The sequence below is a fragment of the Myotis myotis genome, unplaced genomic scaffold (assembly GCF_014108235.1).
Source record: "Myotis myotis isolate mMyoMyo1 unplaced genomic scaffold, mMyoMyo1.p scaffold_m19_p_7, whole genome shotgun sequence".
Classification (NCBI taxonomy): domain Eukaryota; kingdom Metazoa; phylum Chordata; class Mammalia; order Chiroptera; family Vespertilionidae; genus Myotis; species Myotis myotis.
Window position 1 is genome coordinate 75,095,775 of NW_023416379.1, and position 21,643 is coordinate 75,117,417.

Here is a 21,643-nt window from a genome sequence, read left to right on the forward strand (position 1 = left end):
AATTTAATTTTTTTCATTTGCTTCTGATTCTATCCATGTTGCCATCATACAGACTCTTAAATACTCATCTTTGGGAACAAAGGGAGTTTGAAGATAAGCTGTTTTAACTGGACCTTCTCCCTCAAGGACTTGGCACTCGAGGGGGTTGATACTGTCAATCTACTGGGTTTGGGGTTGACTGCTCTCTGGAATACAAACCCTTCCCCATTCTGTTTTTGAGAGCCTTTGTTTAGGATATAAGCAAAGCACAACTCTATAACCTATTGTCATCATTTTATATGGAGGAGAGGGAACATGTGTGGGATGGGGTATGAAGAGTTATGTGCTTCAGTTTAGTTTTCTTTCATGTGGATTAATGAAGATATGAGAACTATGTTGTAAGATCCTCAGGTTCTCTGGGATAAATTTAATATTCTTAGTTCAGTTCAGCATATGTTGGCTCCTACCTTCACTTTCCCAGAAGGTACAGGAACTCCAGAATGTTTCGAAATAATATGTGCAAATACAATAACCATAGGAACATTTACAAGTTAGAACTGTGGTAAATATTATATCTGAAACCAATACAAAGTAATATTAAATGTAAACTATAACTGAACAATAAAATTAAAAGGGGCCAGGCTCCCCTCCCAGATAATCCAAAATCAACACTGCACTATGGCAGTGGCTTTCAAAGAGGAAAGAAGTGCAGTAGAGAGAAGTCAACAGAAGAACAGAGAGACAGTGGATGGGTCTAAGATGTTTAACATTTCTGGTTGACAGATTGGATTTGGGGTGCACAGTTAAAGAGAGAAGGTAGTTGAAAACAATTCAGGACAGACAGGTAAAATAAAATATTTTGCCCATAACTTAAAAGTGACTTAAAGTCACTACAGAAAACAGAAAATTGAGTTCCTTTTAATTTGCAATGAATTTTTGTATTTTCTTCTGTTTGAATGATTGAAATGCCATGAAATACAAATACAAGTCATATGATGCAGTGAGAGTAATATGGAGTGCAGGTCAGGATATGCCACTAACCAAATTCGTGATTTTTAACAAGTGATTACTGTTCGGATGGAGTCACGGTCTCCTAACCTATCATATAGGGGGAGAAGATACATTACCTACCACACCTAGAGCTCTTTAGATCTGCAATAATGAAGATGCATATTGAGAATTTTCATTTTAATCATGGGAAAAAAATAACAGGCAAGAAGTACAGTAATACTAACTGCTCAAATCCAGGCATTTTAGGCATTACTGATTAGATTTAACATAAAACTGTACTTTCCAGAAAAAGCACATCTATTTTCATCCCCTTTTATTTCTAAGATTAAACACTCTTATTAAGATATTTGGTCTTCAATATTGCAAATGGTTTTGGTATTTGAAAGAACTACATGTAAAATCTTTGGTTTATAGCATTTTTCCATATGAATTGCATTAAGATAAAACTGTCAACAAATATTTTCATATGTATAAGATTTTTTAAAGAAACTACTACTATGCTAAATTAAATGGGATGCTTTTTGAAAATCTTCATATTCAGAAAACTAAGCAGTGAAGTTTATATCTAGGTGTTCGTTTTCTCAATAGCAAAGTTGCATACAACAACTTGGCTTACTTAGAGGTCATATGTCCCTGAAGTTTAGATTTCAACTGTAATTGTCAAAATTTTTTCAAGTTTTGAATGACTGACTCCATTGCAGTTACTTTGTTGTTCAAATTGGGTCCTTTTAAATTCTTTCAAATACCGTGTTCCCTATTATAGAATTACACCAGGGGGAGAAAATAGGCATTGATGTTGCATTTCAGCTGTGATAGGAAAATAATTATCCATTGAGCTCTGCTGAAAACAACATATGAGAGAGATTTAGATTTAGCCCTATGTATATATACCTATAAAAGTCTTAATGGGAACTGTTGGCACTTTAGAGAGTTTTAAGGGTCTCTAATAGTTGCACAACTTCACTTAGGGAGCTCAGAGTATGTTCTCCAAGGTGACTGACTATCTGTGGCCAAAGCTGTGAGAAATTTAAGATCTCCTTAGTCCAATGGTCCCCTGGACCATTTTAGTTCTGTTTCACTAAAGAAGATACCTCTCCCCTTATTTGCGTTTTTTTGTCCTTACACCCTGATTTCTGTTGCTAGGGGTAGTCACACCACCTTCACAAGTAGTAATGATGGCTTGTTTATTCTGGGTGCTAAATTCTAAGTGGGATTATACTACGTTTTACAATGTAATCTTTGTACCCGTCCATCTGGTTGTGCAACTGTGTGTGCATTTGTCAGCTCCTGATTTATAGTTGCTGCAACAACTGGTGGGACTGATTGGTATCCCTAGTCATGCACACATGGTAGTATGAGACGATTCTTGATGAATATGTCCATTCAGTTGCAGGCTGATGGACCTAGAGCAGTGGTTCTCAACCTGTGGGTCGCGACCCCTTTGGGGGTCCAACGACCCTTTCACAGGGCTCACCTAAGATCATGGGAAAACACATATAATTACACATTGTTTTTGTGATTAATCGCTATGCTTTAATTATGTTCAATTTGTAACAATGAAAATACACCCTGCATATCAGATATTTACATTATGATTCATAACTAGCAAAATTACAGTTATGAAGTAGCAACGAAAATAATTTTATGGTTGGGAGTCACCACAACATGAGGAACTGTATTAAAGGGTCGCCGCGTTAGGAAGGTTGGGAACCACTGACATAGAGTGTTAGAGTGGGTCCATGTGATGCAGGTGTGCTTGTGAGAGAGGGGAAGGCGAGGAGGTGGTCTGTCCCAGGACCTGCTTCCCAACCTCCTCCCTACCAAGATCACATCACTCCTCTTCTAAAGTCTTAAGATTTCTTTCAGAATTTTCAGTTCGAATGAATTTAGCCTTTAGGGCTTCAATAATTTTGTGTCACGTGTCTTTTAAGCAACTCAATTCCATTTCAGTTGTACTTGTAGGGCCAACTTATTGACAACTTACTGACTTACCAAGTCATCTGTAACAATTCTGCACCTTCACTATTTTCTTCTTTATTCGATTCTTGTATATGTATTTTAACCTTGCAAACTGCCTCAAAATATTTTAAAATCGAGTGAGTTCAATGCTGGACAAATCGACACTGTGAGCGCAAAAGGCTGCAGCTGGGAATGAGCAAACTCACCAACACAAAGCACATGCCCTCTTCCCTTTATTAGACCCCTTTCCTGCGGCGGACGATCTGACTCAGGTGAGAAGGCGGTTAAGTGGATCCTGTGCAGATGCAATCGGCCCTGCGCAGCGTGAAAAACGCGCCGCACCTGAACGTCCGCGGGCTCAGTTCCTTCCTCTCTTCTCAGGTTCCGGTGCTGCGGGCGCCCCAGCAGGTACCTCCGGCGCCCGGGCACGGCGCGCCCGGCTCTCAGCCTTGTGGGCGCCGCCGCAGTGCGCAGAGCCGCGCGGGTGCCCGCCGCGCGCACGGGCAGGCGCGCTCCCGAGCGGGCGCAGTTTCGCAGCGCGGTGCGCCCCGCATCCCTCTCTCCAGGCTCCCGCCTATCGCAGACTGCAGCCCGGCCCCGCCATGGGGAATGTGCCCTCCGCGGTGAAGCACTGCCTCAGCTACCAGCAGCTGCTCCGGGAGCATCTCTGGATCGCGGATTCAGTGCCAGGGGCGCTCGACCCCGCGCAGGTACCACCTCGCGGCCCAGGGTGTCCCCACCCTCTTGCGTACGGGCCCGCGGGCCTCTCCCCGTGTTATGTCACCTCTGCACCCCATGGCCCGCCCTTCCTGCAGCGGTCTGCGGTGCGGGGCCTCACCCTTGACAAGGTTTCCCAACATCTCTCTGCTGTAAACATGTAGACCCGCTCTACAGAGCGGACCCAGCAAAGTCCCTACCTGTGGCCATTTGCAGGTCCCCTGAAGGAAACTGTTCCATCTGTTTTTCCGTCGGAAAGGACGCATTATATAATATCATTTGTGGTTTTAGGCAGTCGGCCAAGGACAGTGTCCTTATTTTCAGTTCCTTTCGTGTACTGAGCAACAAAGAGGACACATTTGCCAGAATGTGAGGCAGAAAAAGGAAAGAAGCCAACATAGAAGGTTAGGGAGGCATGGTAGGAAGAAATGAGCCATCATGTCATTCATTGTTCCCCATGTAGTTATGCTTCAACGCACTTGAACAGGCTTGAACATAATGGTAGAAAACACGGATTTCACACCAAAATTTAATCCCATGTAATTCCTGAAAGCCCATTTTTAGAGAAAAGCAACCTGAGTATCCACATACATGTGATTTAATGCATTCTCAACCAGAAATGGCAGGTAAACGTGGAAAATATATATATATATATATATATATATATATATATATATATATAGAGAGAGAGAGAGAGAGAGAGAGAGAGAGAGAGAGAGAGAGAGAGATATTTAATTTTCCTTTAAAATTTAAATTTCACAAAGTAATAACTGATAATTGTTACATGAATGTTAAAACATGGCAAAGGGGAGAAACACGGAGGATTTAGCAATTATTCTTTTGAATTTTACTAGATATAGAAAATGTTGATTCCTGATTTATCTTGTGAACAAAATAACTTGCATTATAGTATTTTAGTAGATAAGCACAATTTTACTATGTTGCCTCTAAATCAACTATTCTAATGTTCAAGTTTCCTATAGTTTTTCATTTTGAGTATTCTCAGTTCAGTGTATCAATATGTGAAATTGGAATTTAGCATTTGTCATTTGTGGATTCTTAAAAAGATACTTTGCTCCCACTTCCTTAGAAGGTGGCCATAGTTCTATGACTCAGAGCCTCTGCTGACAATGTAAGAGCGGGAACGTTATTCTTTATCTTATATGTTCACAAATTTTTCTAGTTAATTTTCGTACATTCTGATTTGATCATTTTCATAACTTTTAACTTTCATATTCATTCTGTTGCATAATCAATTAGAAATTCTCAACTTTTGTTTCCTGAGGCTGAGACTTCATATGCCTTTTGCTTCTGGGTTAACATTGTGTTTCTTGCCTGCCATGTTCTGATTTTGTGGGTTCGGGGGACAGTGACCAAAGCTAGGGTGCTGTGTGAGGATTTCTGCTTTGCCCCGTTAAGATGTGGAAGCTAAAATAATTAAAAATGACTAGGATGACTGATCAAGAAATGTGAGGCATAGGATTTTGACATCCATCGCCCCAATGCAGACTTTTTGTTCTTTTTTGAGGAATAGCAATACCTTCTCTAAACATCGTCTTTTTACCCCTCAACTGCTTTGCCTAGGATACTCCTATTCATTCCTCAAACACAGCTTAAACATCAACTTGTTTTGACCAACTATTTTCTACTTTGAGAGGAGATGCCCCATTTCTGGTCTTTTACTGCATTTCACACAAAATTCTATTTTAGTCCCAGTCTTACTGCATTGTAATTTTTTAGGTCTTATCTGATTTGAACTCCTGGCAGCATTGACACCTGACACTTGACTGTAATTTAGGGCCTTCCTTGGCTTCTGCTCAACAACACCCTTAAGTGCGTTAAGCCCCACCTCTGGCTCACAGTTGGAACCAGAGTGGCTCAGTGGCCTGTATCTGTCTAAATGTTCATGTTCCTTATGGCCTCTTATCTACACTCAAAGTTTCAGGTACTGTTTGTATATCAGTGTCTTCCAGATTTGTATTCCCATCTCTCTCAAGTTCCAGTCCAGGTGTTTAGCTACTCACTTGACATCGTGACTTGGATATCTCAAAAGCAATTCAAACTTAACATTTCCAAAAGTGGACTCGTGTCCTCCCCTTTAGGACCCCACACCTTCTCTAATATTTTCTATCACAGGAAACACCATCACAATTCATTTAGTCCTGCAAGCTGCAAACAGAGAGCTCTTTATTTGCATTTCTCTACATCCAAGGCGTCATTAAGTCCTGCAATTTTACCTCTTGAATTTCTCTTAAATCTATTTTTCCAACTTTACTGCTACTCTCAATTTTAAAATGGCATTATCTCTCATGGACTCCTAGACTATTGCAATCCTTCAACCCACTGCCTGTATAGCTAGTTGGGAGATGTTCTTTTCTTTCCTTTTTTAAAAATAGAATCATGCTATTCCTTTTTTTCTCCCCTTTTAAACAAATTTCTATGAATTGCCCTCACTTTCAGGAACGAACACAGTACTTTTAGTGTGTTCTCTGAAGCGTCGAATGGTCTTTTCATTGCATCTCTCTGCAACATCATTTTAAACTATTCTCTCCTATTCTTGCCACAGTGGCCTTCTTTGAGTTCTCTAATAATGTTTCCTCTGGCAACATAGTCCTTGCTTGTTTTCCCCTCTTCTAGGAAGATTTTTTTGGCAACTAACGTACTTTTATTCATTCTTTAGATCTCAACTTAAATGTTCTTTCTCATGAAATCTTTCTTATTCACAAGGCAAGTAGCCTTGTTACCATATATTGCACAGTGCACTAATCTTTATATATATAATGTGTATTATATGTACTTTTTTGTGTGATTATTTGATGTTTAATTTCCTGCCAGACTCTTAGCATCATGTAAGTAAGGACAGAATTCACCAGAGGATTCTCAGTATCTACTAGTAACAGAATGCCCTGTTAGTTTTTGAAAGCCAATAAATACTTGTTGAATGAAAAAAATGAATGAGTGTTTACTCTTCTAGGCCTTAAGCATCACATATGTATGGGGACCATGAAATTCTTGTCAGCACTTTTTAGGGTTCAAAGCAGTGATTGGTATATTACAGTACAAAGATAAATATTTGCAAAATGAATGCTAAAGTGATGGAATGAATACATGGTGTCAGTGAAGTTTGGTCTTAGTGATAAATGACAAATATTATTATTGTTTGTGTCTAACCTTTTCATCTCATAGAGCAGTGATGGCAAACCTTTTGAGCTCGGTGTGTCAGCATTTTGAAAAACCCTAACTTAACTCTGGTGCCGTGTCACATATAGAAATTTTTTGATATTTGCAACCATAGTAAAACAAAGACTTACATTTTTGATATTTATTTTATATATTTAAATGCCATTTAACAAAGAAAAATCAACCAAAAAAATGAGTTCGTGTGTCACCTCTGACACGCGTGTCATAGGTTTGCCATCACTGTCATAGAACCTCGTCATGTTTTGATGAGGGTAGGAGTTGAAAATAGATTTTAGAGGCTGTGAAAAGATAGCACAGTGCTTAATCAATTGTTCAGCATGAATCTGCAGAGCAATCCTGAATAAAATCCCCTGTGATTTGAAAGGGGATTATTTGTTTGCAGTTGGGACAGACAGACTATATTTTGAAAGAATCATGTGCTAGACAGTAGAAGATTGGAAACCCAGACCCTTTTCTGTGACAAATTTATTCTGGGATTTTGTGCAGGCAGTAGTAGCCTGGCTAAATCTTAAAATTTCAGTTTATACATTAGAGATAGTAACATTTCCCTGATAAATTATTGGGATATAATTAAATATTGTGTGTGTTTGTGTGTGTAAATATACATAGACATATTTTGAATTTAACAATTTATTAAATAAAAAATATATCAATGTGCATGAAAGGCTTACACTACCACAGCTCCACTAATTAAAATATTTGAGTCTGTGGTTTTTTTGCTAATGCCATTGGTTTTGCAGAAAATTTCCTTAATTAACCAAAAGGTTAAACTGAATCATTTTGTGACTTAAACTGTCTCTAAGGGACTGTTTTATTTTGGTCCCATTGAAAATGGCTATGATGAACCTGGCTGAATTAGTATATATTAAAGTTTTGATTATACTTAAGTTTTCTAGTAGAGCAATCCCTTTTTTATTTCCAAGTGCTGCTTAAGCAGTTGCTAAATTTCTTCACATATTAATATCCCAGTGCAAGCATAAAATTCCCAAGAACCTAAATTCTAACACAAACAGTATTTCAAATGTATTAGATTTATAAAAGCAAAATTATAGATTATGAGATTAAATTTATAGTTATTTTACATCGTATCCTGATCCTTTAACTTATATTTGCTGTCCTCAAAAATTAGGATTCAAAGTAGAGTATTTGGTGTTACAGGGTCTCTAGAATTTGCCTAAATGTATTAACTTCCTGCTTAAAATTAATCAGAGGATAATGTGATTATATGCTTTTTGGTTTGCAAGTATGCACTTGTTAGTACATTTACTAAATCCCTTAGAATGACTAGGGAGGTTTTTTCAGAAGGGAGCAGAGTGCCATTCCATTGTTTGTTTCCTATTTGTCTCAGGTGTTTCTCCCCTCCCCCTTTTTCTTTTATGTTTTTTTTTTTTGGGGGGGGGGATGATATATTTTTATTATTTATTTTCCCTATGCAGTAGTTTGTTAATTTTATACTGCTTTTACTGCATTTTTAATTGTTCTGTCAACACACAACCTTGTCTTATTAATTTATATACAGACAGTCGTCGGGTTACATTGGACTTGACGTACATTGTTTCGTGGTTACGTTGCCATCTCCCATTTATTTATTTAAAAAAAAAAGTTCTGTCATTTCAATGTATGTACATATGTGCTTTATGTTTTTTATTATTTATTTACCACAAGTAAAGGTTATAAATTGTTATCTTTCTTTTAATTTTTTTTTTTACTGTTTTACTTCATTACACTGTGTATGTGCTCCATGTGAGTGACGTAGGTGCTTATGTAGGTTGGTTCCGACTTATGGCGAAAATCACATTACATTGTGCAGTAGGAATGGAATCTGACGTGACCCGAGGACCTACTGTATACTGGTATAAAAGCCTACGCGACTGATCAACCCAATGACCAGTCGAACAGTCGCTATGATGCACACTGACCTCCAGGGAACAGATGCTCAACGCACAGGATCAGGCTCCGTCCTGTCTGGATTGGGCCTGCGGGGATCAGGCCAAAACTGGCTATCCGACATCCCCCGAAGGGTCCCAGTTTGTGAGAGGGCGTAGGCCAGGCTGAGGAACCCCATGCACCATGCACCGGGCCTGTAGTGTATTATATAAATTAGTACTATTACAGATATTAAAATGGAACTATAAATACCTCAATTAACTGCCTTCTGCTTTCATATTGTTTACATTAATTCTCTATGTGGTGTATTTATATACATGTAAATTAGTACTTTAATATATGCATAATCAATGTATATTTATATTATGCACTTTTTTTTTCTTTCCTTTGCTCCTCATTCCTTTCTTTATTTCTATTTTTTTATCTGAAACTAGGAGCCCAGCACGTGATATGAAATCGCACAGCGGTGGCCACTACCTCTCTGGCCCTTGAAGCAGCCACAGCCGATGCTGATCAGGACCTCCCCCAGCGCAGGCACACAGAGGTCCCTGTGCCCCACCCCCAATGCTGCACACACAACCTCCTCCTGTCCCGTCACCCCATTATGGCGTCCCAGTTAATTAGCATATTTCATATATATATATGTATGTGTGTGTATACACACACACACACACACACACACACACTAGAGGCCTGGTGCACAAAATTTTGTGCACTCAGGAGGGTCCTTCAGCCCGGCCTGTGCCCTCTCACAGTCTGGGACCCTTCAGGGGATGACCACCTGCTGGCTTAGGCCTGGTCCCTGGGGGATTGTGCCTAAGCTGGCAGTCAGACATCCCTCTGGCAGCCCAGGAGCCCTCGGGGGATGTCCACTTGCCAGCGGGGAGCAGGCCTAGCTGCAGTTGGACATCCTTAGGGCTGCTGAGGAGGCAGGAGAGGCTCCCACCACCACCGCTGTACTGGCAGCCATCAGCCTGGCTTGTGGCTGAGCAGAGCTACCCCTGTGGGAGCACACTGATCACCAGGGGGCAGCTCCTGCATGGAGCCCCCTGGTGGTCAGTGTGTGTCATAGTGACCAGTCATTCCCAGTCTTTCTGCTATTAGGGTCAATTTGCATATTACCCTTTTATTATATAGGATAGAGGCCTGGTGCATGGGCTGGCTGGTTTGCCCTGAAGGGTGTTCCGGATCAGGGTGGGGGGTCCCGCTGGGGTGCCTGGCCAGCCTGGGTGAGGGGCTGAGGGACGTTTTCAGACTGGCCACACCCTCTTCAGGGTGGGGGTCCCCGCTGGAGTGCCTGGCCAGCCTGGGTGAGGGGCTGAGAGTCATTTTCAGGTTGGGCACAGCCCCTTCAGGGTGGGGTTCCACGCTGGGTTGCCTGGCCAGCCTGGGTGAGGGGCTGATGGCTGTTTGCAGGCTGGTCAAGCCCCCCCCCCCCAGTGGGGACCCTCACCCCATGGAGGTTTTGCCAGCCTGGGTGAGGGGCTGATGGCTGTTTTCAGGCTGGCCACATCCCCCTTAGGGTGGGGGGTCCCCACTTGGGTGCCTGGCCAGTCTGGGTGAGGGGCTGAGGGCTGTTTTCAGGCTGGTCAAGCCCCCCGGGTGACGAAAGTTCTCAGCCTCTCCTTTTTTTTTTTTATACTGGGATTTATTTACCTTCTATAATTGAAACTTTGTTGCCTGAGTGGAGCTCAGAGCCAGCCAGGGTGGGCGGTAGGGGAGCCTCCTGCTTGCTCCAGCTCCGTGGCCACGGCTGGCTGAAAGCAGGTATCTGGGCTTTATTTATCTTCTATAATTGAAATTTTGTTGCTTTGAGTGGAGCTCAGGGCTGCGGCAGGCGGGAAGCCTGGCTTCCTCCATCATTGGGGCAACCAAGCCTCCTGTTTGCTCCAGCTCTGTGACTGCCGGCCACCATCTTGGTTGGGTTAATTTGCATATAGTCACTCTGATTGTCTGGTGGGCGTAACAAAGGTATGGTCAATTTGCATGTTTGTCTTTTATTAGTGTATATATATATAAATATATATATATGTAATTTTTCTTCAAATACAACTATTGGCTTTATATTTTCTTTAGTAAAAAATCTGATGAATTCTTGCAGTTTTTCTTTGTTTGAAATTGCATGTATTTCAATACACACATACATATATAATTTGCATAAATATAAATGAATATTGACTATAAATATATATTTCATATAAAAATTCAACTACATGATATCAGTACAAAGTGCAGATTTTTTCAACAGGTACAGTGCAAGCCAGAGACATTGAAATCTGCTATTAGTCTTATTTTTATTTCTTTGATAATAATGTATCTCATGTTTTCTTTTCATTGTCTTTGATTTCCGACAGTGTGACTATGATGTGTCTAGATTTACTTTTCTTTGTATCTGCTAATAGTTCATAGCACTTCTTGGATCTGTGGCTTGATGATTGCTGGCTTTCATATGTTTTGGAAAATTTTCAATCCTTCTCTTCAAGTATTGCTTCCGCTTCTTTTTCTGATCCTTCCCTTGGACCTATAGTTTGAAGAATCTCAGAACTTTTCTTGGGACCAAGTTATTTCTTACACCCATTGTTTGATTTTTCATTCTTTCTTTTCTCTCCATGTTCAGTTTGAATATATTTTCTTCTCACCTGTATTCCATTTCACTAATTCCTTCTTTAGCTTTCTTTAATTTGCTATTAATCTATTTTATTGACTTCTTAGTTTTAGTTACATATACTTTTTATTTTTTATCTTCATTGTTGAGAGTATTATAAGTGCCCTCCATTTCCCCCCTTGCCCCATACCACCACATTCCCATCACAGGCCTCCACCATCCTATTGTCTGTGTTCATGGGCAATGCAATTTATATTTGTGAGTTAACATATTTATATGTGATATTTAAAACCAGTTTTTAGCTATCTGCCACAGTTCTCTATTTTATCATAAATACTTGAATATTTATCAGAGTTATTTGAAGTTCCATGTCTGATAACTGACTTCAGTATTCAGATCTCCTGTGGATCTGTTTCGTGAATCTTCTTCCTGGAAGGCTTACTCATTTTTGGGTTTATTGTGACATCTGATTTGAAAAAATTATACACATAATTTGAGTAAATGAGTGCACTATCCTTCTCCAGAAAGGATTATTACCCCTCTCCCCCATTTCACTCACTCCTCACACCCTGCCTGTGGCAATTATCATTTGTTCTCTGTATCCATGGCTTAGTTTTTTGGTGTTTTTTTTTAGATTTCATATATAAGTATGATCAGACAGTATTTGTCTTTATTTGATTTACTTCATTAGCATCAAGTCCATCTATCTTGTCCCAAATAACAGAAATGTCTTCTTTTTATGGCTGAATCATATTAAATTTTGTATATATAAATCATATGCACCACACTTTCTTTATCTGTTTATGGACACTTAGGTTGTATTCGTGTCTTAGCTTGTAAATAATGCTGCTATGAACATAGGGTACAGATACCTTTGCAAGATAGTGATCTCAGATATGTACTATCAAGAAGTGGAATTGCTGGACTGAATGGTAGTTCTATTCTTTTAAATATTTGAGCATCTTACATACTGTTTTTCATAGTGGCTCCACTAATTTATATGCCCACAGCACACAAATGTTATGTTTTCTCCACATCCTCACCAGCACTTATTTCCTGTCTTCTTGATAATAGCCACTTTAACAGGAGTGAGAACAGAAAGGACTATCTTTTGTTTCTAGCAGGCAGTAAATGTAAGGATAACTTATTTTAAGCTGGCTGGATGCTGAGTTGGTTTGAGACTGGACCTACTTCATTTCTGAGGGCCAGTGCTTTTCTCCTCACCCTTACTTTTATTTTTTAGCTCTTCAGGGGTTCGAATTAAAAAGGCTTACGGTATTTAAAAGGCTTATGGTATTATCTGGCCAGGCGTTTCAGTTGGTTTTGGTCCCATACACCAAAGTGTTACCTGTTCAATTCCCGCTCAGGGCACATTCCTAGGTTGTGGGTTTGATCCCTAGTCTAGGTGATTATGGGAGACAACTGATTGATGTTTCTCTCTAACATTGATGTTTCTTTCTCTCTCCCCCTTTCTCTCTCTCTCAAATCAATAAAAACGTATCCTCCTGTGAGGATTAAAAAGCCTAAGGTATTTACCACGTTGCCTCCTCCTTGTTGGAACCTGAACTGAAAATATTCCCTCCTTGGCCTCCAGGCCTTCTGGAAGCTCTGATGATCTTCCCAGCTGCTAATGTGGAATTGGCAAATGCCTGGAGAGGAAAGTCATGCTCAATGTTGGTATCACCACTTATGTTTTTCTTCTGCATGGTATATTGGCCACTGAAGTACTCACTACCTTGGCAACTCTAAGACGATCAAACAGCTGTTTTTCATTAATATTTTATCCATATTTTCTGGTTTTTCTCAGTAAGCAGTTTGTTCCAAACAAGCTAGTTGAAAGATTAGCAGTATAACAGTGGAATATAAAAAATACCAATTTTGCAATATAATGAGGATTGTAAAAATATATTTATTTACCGTATTATAAAAATTGAAGTGGATACAGTCCATGTAGTATGAACACTGTTTAGAGTAATTCTTCCTTAATTTATTTTTACAATTTTGTTGAGATACAACATTGTGTACCTTTAAGGTTTACAGATTTGATACACATTCATCTTTCAAAATTATTAGCATCATAACCTTAGCTAATGCTTGCATCATTTCACATAATTACAATTCTTTTTTGTGGCAAGAACATATAAGATATACTCTCGTAACCACTTTCAATTATATGATACAATATTATTGACTATAATCATTATGCTATACATTAGATTCCAATTAGATTCCAGCAATCTTATAGCTGGAAATTTGTGTAGAGCAGTGATGGCAAACCTATGACATGCAAACTCATTTTTTTGGTTGATTTTTCTTTGTTAAATGGCATTTAAATATATAAAATATCAAAAATATAAATCTTTGTTTTACTATGGTAGCAAATATCAAAAAATTTCTATATGTGACACGGCACCAGAGTTAAGTTAGGGTTTTTCAAAGTGCTGACACGCCGAGCTCAAAAGGTTCGCCATCACTAGTGTAGAGTAACAATTTAAAATTCAAAAATAATAAATGAAAAGATTGGCTGCTTCATAAAAAGGAATACTTTATGGAAAAACGGACTATTGCAATGATCTCCACAATAAATATAAATCATGAGAGATAGAGAAGATATTTTAAAAATGCCCAACTTCAGTCTTTGGCTCCAGAAAAAACAATATCTTATTTACTCCTTCTTTATGTGTGACATAGTTTACTAAATTTGTTGAATTAATAAATCAATGAATGATTACAGTTCCTTTATAATATTTTATCTCTATTGGTATGAGTTTACCTCAAATCTTTCTATTTCATGGACAGGAATTTGTTATACATTTTATTATTATTATTAAGTATTATTATTCTTTTTAAATATTTTGCTTCATCTCATCCTGGTTTATTTATTCATAATCAATCTCATTCACTTAGTAAGCTTTTTAGAAGTCTACATATTTTATGAGTTTATTAAAAAACGTTTTTTTAAGTTTGTTGGTCCTCTTGTCCAGATGCATATGCTTGTATCTGTGCGTTGCATATGTGTGATGTGCTTAACTGTTGATTTCTATTTTTTGAAAAAATTATTTTCTGTTTTTCTGAGTTCTGAATTAGTATTTTAATTTTCTTTATTTGAATATTTAGCTTGTGTCATTTTAGTCTTTTAAAAAGTAAGTGCCTTAAGACAACACATGTCCATTTCTCTATTATTTTGCTTTAAATGTGTTCCTTATAAGCTACTTGTCTGATTGTCTCAATCTTTAATTAGATGAATTTAACTTTTTTTATATGTGATGTGACTATTGATATGTTTATCTTATTTTCTGCCGTATTTATCAGCCTCACCACTTTTTATTTACATTTGAGAGTGTTTATACATTTTAGTATTCTTATTTTACATTTAAATCAATAGTATTGTTTGAAGCAAAAGATTGATTTCACAGAATGAACTCATTCATTTTGAGAAGTCTGTTTCATTATTATCATCACACTGTGGTTTCTCAAACAGCATGTTACCAGGTACAATGCCATTCTCAGAATCCTCTTTGTTGACATAATATATCTGACAGATGAAGTAAAAGTGGGGAATTCCAAAGACTTGTAGTTCTGATGAAGCCAAAGGCACAACAGAGTTAGAAAGTTGAAAACATAGGCATATATAGTCAGAGACTATTAATAAGTAAGCAGTCAGTCACAAGCAATAATAAGCCTTTTGTATGACCATGCAAATTAATGGCAGCTGAAATGTCGTGAAATTCCAGTGAATTGCACTGGAAATCAAATATTGGATGGGTGGTTCACCAGGACATTGACTATTCTGCCAAATAGTGTCAAAATTTGGGGTGAAGGGAATAACGGTAAACTAAGTTCTAATGATTGCGGTACGTAAAGGATACAGGTTTTTAAGCAGGGGTATAGGGAGGTATTGCCAAATCACATGGATCTCAAACGAGCAGGAGTTTTTATACAAGTCAAAGGGATTAACCATCTTGAAGATGTAATGGAAACTAAAGATACCATCTATGAGCTATTCATTTAGCAAGGTGTAGGAGACTGAGCAGTCTCCACATGAAAGGTTTATAGGTCAAGGTGATCGAGGCTTCATTTAAGGCCAGAAGATGTTGAGAATATTCACCAAATAAGTTAAAAATGTGTTGGAGTTTGTTATGATAGAGCTGGGTTTCCAGCTGGAAAAATAAAGACTTGAGTTTTAGCAGAGAACTACGTAGGGTTCTACAGAAGAAGTAGATGATTGTTGGGGATGATATATTGGGAAATGACTGAAGAGAACAGAACTGTGAAATAAGGGGGGTTACCAGGTGAATGATCCCCAGCAGCTGCTGGATATGGGTCTTAGCATCAGCCAAGCCTTGGATTTATTATTGCATTCCAAGAGCATGGGGACTCTAGATCTTGGACTCACCTTGAATTTGAATTGACATTACATGCTTTTGAGAAAAAAATAAAGCATTTTGTTAAGCTGTTCACATATTAATATCCAAAAGGCAATGACTGGCTCATGAATGCTGAGACCAAGGGACACAAACTCTGAGGGTTGTGGCTTGGTTTCTGTGCCATTGGGAAGTGTGCGCTCTGGTATTTTATGAGAAAGGCGGCCTTTTTATGTCTTACTCATATTTCTTTTTTAATCAATTAAAATATGTTATTTTATATGTGTTTTCTATCCAAAGAACTTGTATATAGCTACCCCTGTTGAGTATTCAATATGTACTAGGTACTGCCTAACTACTTAATGTGTAATAACTCATTTAAGCCTCACAGCAATCTGTGTTATAGATTTAGTACTTGAGATGCAGAAAGGTGAAATAACTTGCTCATGGTCAACAACTAATGAAGAGCAGAGCGGGGAACTGAATTCAGGAAATTCTAGTTTCAGACTCCCCAATTTTCACCACCACACCAGCGCTTCCTGAACTTTCTGAGTGATTGAAATCACCCGAGGTGTTTATGAAATGTACTGGACATTCTGACTCAGTGGCTCTGATTTGGAGCCCAACCATCAGTGTTTATACTTCACATAATTTTAGAAAACCCTGTGCCCGGTGATGGTGCCACCCTTCGATGCCTGTATCTGCTGTCAGCGGGCCTGCTGTCTTACCATGTTTCCTCTAAACTGCCTTTCCAGAGCTCCTGGCTCCTGATCACGAAACTCCTATGAGTTTCAACTTCCCTTCTATCCTCTTTGAGGTTGAGACTAGAGTTCTGCCTGGAATAGGATTGCACTGGATACAAAAGGAAAAACAACTTGGTTTCCAATACATTTCCTGTTCCCTCCAATCTCCAATACTTTCTGTCCTTGGATTTCTGTTGGCTCCTGTATTCCTTGCTTTCTCTTACTCCAGCTGGCTTTTGCATCCTTCCCTCCCCCGATCCTGTGTTCTTGTTTTTTTCATTAGCTCTGAACTCCTCCAAGTCTTCTGGCTTTCTCTATGCTTATTCACTCTGTGCTGTAACTTTCCCTGACCCTTTCTTCTCTCCTTGTCTATTCCTTTCCAAGTTTAGCTTTTATTTTTGTTACTTTTTATTTTCCCTAATCAACTAAGGGGCTAGAGTCACTAGACTGTGCAGACCCATAATTTTGTGGGCCTCTCTCATGTGACAGATGGTATTATAAGAGATAAAGCAAAATCACATATTTAGATATTTGAACAGAAATTCTGATTTGGAATGATGGCCCAAATTGTAGCCCTAATACTGAAAGCCACATAGAATCTCAGTTTCCTCCTGCAAGTCTCTGTATTGTTAGTTTATAAGTAGGAGATGCAAATTGGTTGCTATACAGGTAAGCCAAATTTAACCTCTGGAAATGGGCTTGTTTGATCTAGACTACACTTAAAAGTCAAAATAAGCCCGTCAGAGAAAGATACATATCACATGATCTCACTCACATGTGGAATCTAATGAATAAAATAAACTGAGGAACAAAATAAATCCAGAGGCACAGAAGCATGGAACAGACTGTGCAATCTCAGAGGGCAAGTGGGAAAGAGTGGGTGGATGAGAAGAGGTCAACCAAAGACCTTATATGCATATATATGCATAACCCATAGACACAGACAATAGGGTGGTGAAGGACTGGGGTGGGGGCAGACTAGAAGAAGTCAATGGGGGAAAAGGGGGACATATGTAATACTTTCAACAATGAAGATTTTTTTAAAAAATTGAGTACATATGAATGCCTTAAGCAGGACTTGCACTCTTTATTCATACATGTAGCTGCTTGGGCATCCAGATTCTCTTCCTGAGCCTATGGATTTTTGATTTTGTGGACCTTAATGGACAGTGACATGGGGACACTTCAGTGAGACCACCCAGAACATTTCTGAGCACTGGCATCTTTTTCAACAGTGTAGTGCCTAGTCATTTCTATTCAGCAGGCAGGAAGGAAGTTGTCTTTAAATTACCAAAAGTTTCCCATCTTCCCTTTTGGACAGTCACCCTTTCCTGAGTGATGAGAATTCATTCCTAAATGAACACTCAGGTGTTTTTGAATTTCTTCTCACTGATATAACCATCCTGATGAGCCATTATTTGTTATTTTCTTAAGAAAATAATGTTGATTGACAGATCTTGATCCCAAAACATTCATTCTGAGATCAGACTCTATATAAAGATAACTTTATATAAAAATGATTTAAAACATTTAGATTCAAAGTTTATATTTGAAACTTTTTTTCGTATCATTTATACAAAAGCCAAGTAATCACAGAAGTTCTCTAAACATGTAAAACACAAAGGCTATTGTTTCTAGCCAACGAGAAAGGGACCAGGGCTGTGAGTTCCAAACACACTTTAGATAGGTGGAGCTGATATGTCCTTCCCTGGTCTGGAGAGAGGAAGAGCCCTGTTCCAGCTGTCTTGGTATTTGCAAGGTGGTGAGGACCTTGGTGGGGAAAGAGGAGCCACATGTTGTGGGAGATAGAACTGCAAGCGCTTTCTGTGCCTTAGGCACTGTCCAGGACACACCTTAATTCTTCATAGCCGTTTTTCTTTGAAAGTTCTTTGCTTCGTTCCTGTTTTTCTTTGTTTGTTTGTTTGCAGTCCTTTCTTGCAATTCAATTAAAAACACACACACATTTTTCTAACTCACAGCAGAGGGAGTTAGTGATAATGGTGATAATAGCCTTTGTGTTGGAGGTTCATTTGAGGTCAAGTGGAATTTGGATAGATAGAAGGCATTCTTGGTTAGAATAAGATGATTGAAGATTTATGGGCAAAATTAACATGGTGAAATTATGGAGAGTTGTTTAGTTATAAATATATATGTGTATGAATATATATGTATCAGTATACATTTGTATCTACCTCTCTCTCTCTCTCTCTCTCTCTCTATATATATATATATATATATATGTATGTGTGTGTGTGTGTGTGTGTATATATATATATATATATATATATACACACATATACTAATAAAAGGGTAATATGCTAATTATACCAGATGTCTTCTGGACATCCTTCCTAACAAAGCTGGGCCTGAGTGAAGCTGCCCACTCCGTGGTCCTGGGCACCAGCGCCTACAACTACGGCCTGGGAGAAGCCAAATCTGCCCGCCTGCGGTCCTGGGCACCTGCAGCTACAGCCGACCCAGGTTCAGGGTGCCTGTGGCTGGCCAGAGGGAGGGAAGCCTGGGTCCTGGGTGCGTGTGGCTGGCCAGAGGAGGGAAGCCTGGGTCCAGGGTGTGGGGCGAGGCAGAGGTGGTTAGGTGCAATCAGGCCAGCAGGGGAGCAGTTAGGGACAATCAGGCAGGCAGGCAGAGGTGGTTAGGGGCGATCAGGCAGGCAGGAAGAGGGGTTAGGGGCAATCAGGGAGGCAGGCAGGCAAGCAGTTAGGAACCAGCAGTCCCGGATTGTAAGAGGCATGTCCAACTGCCAATTTAGGCCCGATCCCACAGGGATCGGGCCTAAACCAGCAGTCAGACATCCCCCAAGGGGTCCCAGATTAGAGAGGGTGCAGGCCGGGCTGAGAGATCGCCCCCACACCCCCTCCCCTGCCCATGCATGAATTTCATGCACCAGGCCTTTAATATATATATATATATATCCATCCATCTACTTCTATCATATATCTAATCTGTCTCTTACAGAAAAAAAATAATTTAAAGGCCTCTAATCTTAAAAATTGCCTTTTTATATTTTATTTGAAGATGGATGCTCACTTTTCGCAGGTGGTGAAACTTTTCTCATAACTGTTTCTCATGTTCTTCACATCTCCCCACCCCCACCCAACCCTAATTCTTGTATAGTGATTAGTGGACACATGCAAAGCTTCCTACCAAATATGTTTAAATACATTGAAATATTTCTTTATTAAGTATACTAGAGGCCCGGTGCACAAAATTCGTTCACTTATGGGGGGTGGGGTCCCTCAGCCTAGCCTGTGCCCTCTCACCCTCAGTCGGACATCCTTAGTGCTGCTGTGGAGGCAGGAGAGGCTCCCGCCACGTCCGCTACACTCACCAGCCGTGAGCCCAGCTTCTGGCTGAATGGCGCTCCCCCAGTGGGAGCACACTGACCACCAGGGGTTAGCTCCTGCATTGAGCATCTGCCCCCTGGTGGTGAGTGCGTGTCATAGCAACCAGTTGTTCTGCCGTTTGGTCAATTTGCATATTAGCCTTTTATTATATAGGACTAGAGGTCCAGTGCATGAAATTCATGCATGGGGGTGGGGGTCCCCTCAGCCCAGCTGGCACCCTCTCTAATCTGGGACCCCTTGGGGGACATCCCTTTCACAATCCGGGGATGCTGGCTCCTAACTGCTCACCAGCCTGCCTGCCTGGTCGCCCCTTACTGCCCCCCCCGCTGGCCTGGTTGCCCCCAATTGCTCCCCTCTACTGGTCTGGTTGCCCCTAACTGCCTCTCCCTGCCAGCCTGGTTGCCCCCAACTGCCCCTCCCCCCTGCCAGCTTGGTTGCCCCTCATGGCCCTCCCTTACCGGCCTGGTCACCCTCAACTGCCCTCCCCGCCAGACTGGTCACCTCCATCTGCCCCCACTGCCGGCCTGGTCGCCCCATGCAGCCTGCTGTTCAGTCATTTGGTCATCCCTCACTAACTAACCTCCCTGCTGGCCTGTTCGCCCCACGCAGCCTGCTGTTTGGTCATTACTGTTACTGTGACAGCATCCCAGACAATTTGCATATTCCTTTATTATTAGTATAGATAATATTTGCAGTGTTAGACTGAGTTCTTTTCAATGGGTGAAACTATATTTTACTTGCCTATCTGTTATGCAGAAGACATAAATAGATGTTATTTAAATATTTATAGAACTAAATAGCTTGTATAATCCATAATATAAACTTCAGGTGCCATTAGCCAAATCAACTAATTTTCTAATTGGCAAATATATGTATTTATCAAAGATATTTTTGTAAATTAGTAGTTTTGTAAATTAGTAGTTTTAGCTCTTATTTAGTTTTCACATTGTACTAAAATGTATATTTTTAAATCCAGGTGCTAATTTGGGAGATTGAAAACCTTGTGTGTGTTTTTCTTGGCTATCATTGTAAAGGTCTGAGAAAGCAGAATTTAGCTTTTTATTCACCTTTCATAAATGTGTTTTTATTGAGTTAATTCACACAGGGTACAATACGCATCTTCTCATAACTGCGTTTTACAGAAGTAGTAGAAAACCCAGTGGTATAATGACACCCTCAGGGCGAGGCAGCTTCCTTGTTGCAGTGTCTAATTCAAGTCTCTGGTTTTGGATTCTGTGTTCAGACTGAATATCCCACTGATAGTAACCGCATCAAATGTCACCTTATGCTTGTAACTTTCCAAGTCACGCTTCCTTGGATTTGTGAGGTAGGGAAATGCAGATGGCAGGAAACTTCAACTGTATAAAAAATACCTTTAATGTAAGTTTCACTCTATGAAATCAGCATTTATACAGTCTTTTTGGTGAACTTCATTAACAAGCGATGGGGTCTAGGAAGCTTGGCAAATAAGGAGGCAGGAAACCCCAAAGAGAACACGCCTGTCAGACGTCTTTCCTTCTGGGGTTTCCTTCCAAATGTTTTTGGATCTTGAAGGAAGCGGAGTGGCTTTCTGCCACCACTTTCCTACATCTGTAACCCACGGGGTCTACAGTCTGGCATTCACTTTTGAAATTCTTTCCCCAATCTGTATTTATTTCACTGTGAAATAGAAGCCGATCATTGGTTAATGTTGAAGTCCAAATACGAATCTTTTTTTAGTTAGACACTATTTCTACTTTTTGAGAATTTTGATTTAAGGGCTGAGAAGTCTCTGATTTTTTAAATGCCGTGACACAGTTCAAACCTTGCATT

At 39.8% G+C, this 21,643-nt stretch overlaps 1 protein-coding gene across 2 annotated transcripts in view; it reads left to right on the forward strand.

Annotated features, from left to right (window-relative positions):
- The first annotated feature begins 3,389 nt into the window (after positions 1 to 3,389).
- HMGCLL1 (3-hydroxymethyl-3-methylglutaryl-CoA lyase like 1) overlaps positions 3,390 to 21,643 on the forward strand; it is a 165,182-nt gene continuing 146,928 nt past the window's right edge. The window contains exon 1 of one of the 2 annotated variants that reach the window (XM_036317831.1): positions 3,390 to 3,659. In XM_036317831.1, the coding sequence (XP_036173724.1) occupies positions 3,552 to 3,659 (108 nt within the window). In that variant the 5' untranslated portion in view covers positions 3,390 to 3,551. The remainder of the gene's footprint in view (positions 3,660 to 21,643) is intronic. The other variant, XM_036317829.1, reaches the window with a different exon arrangement.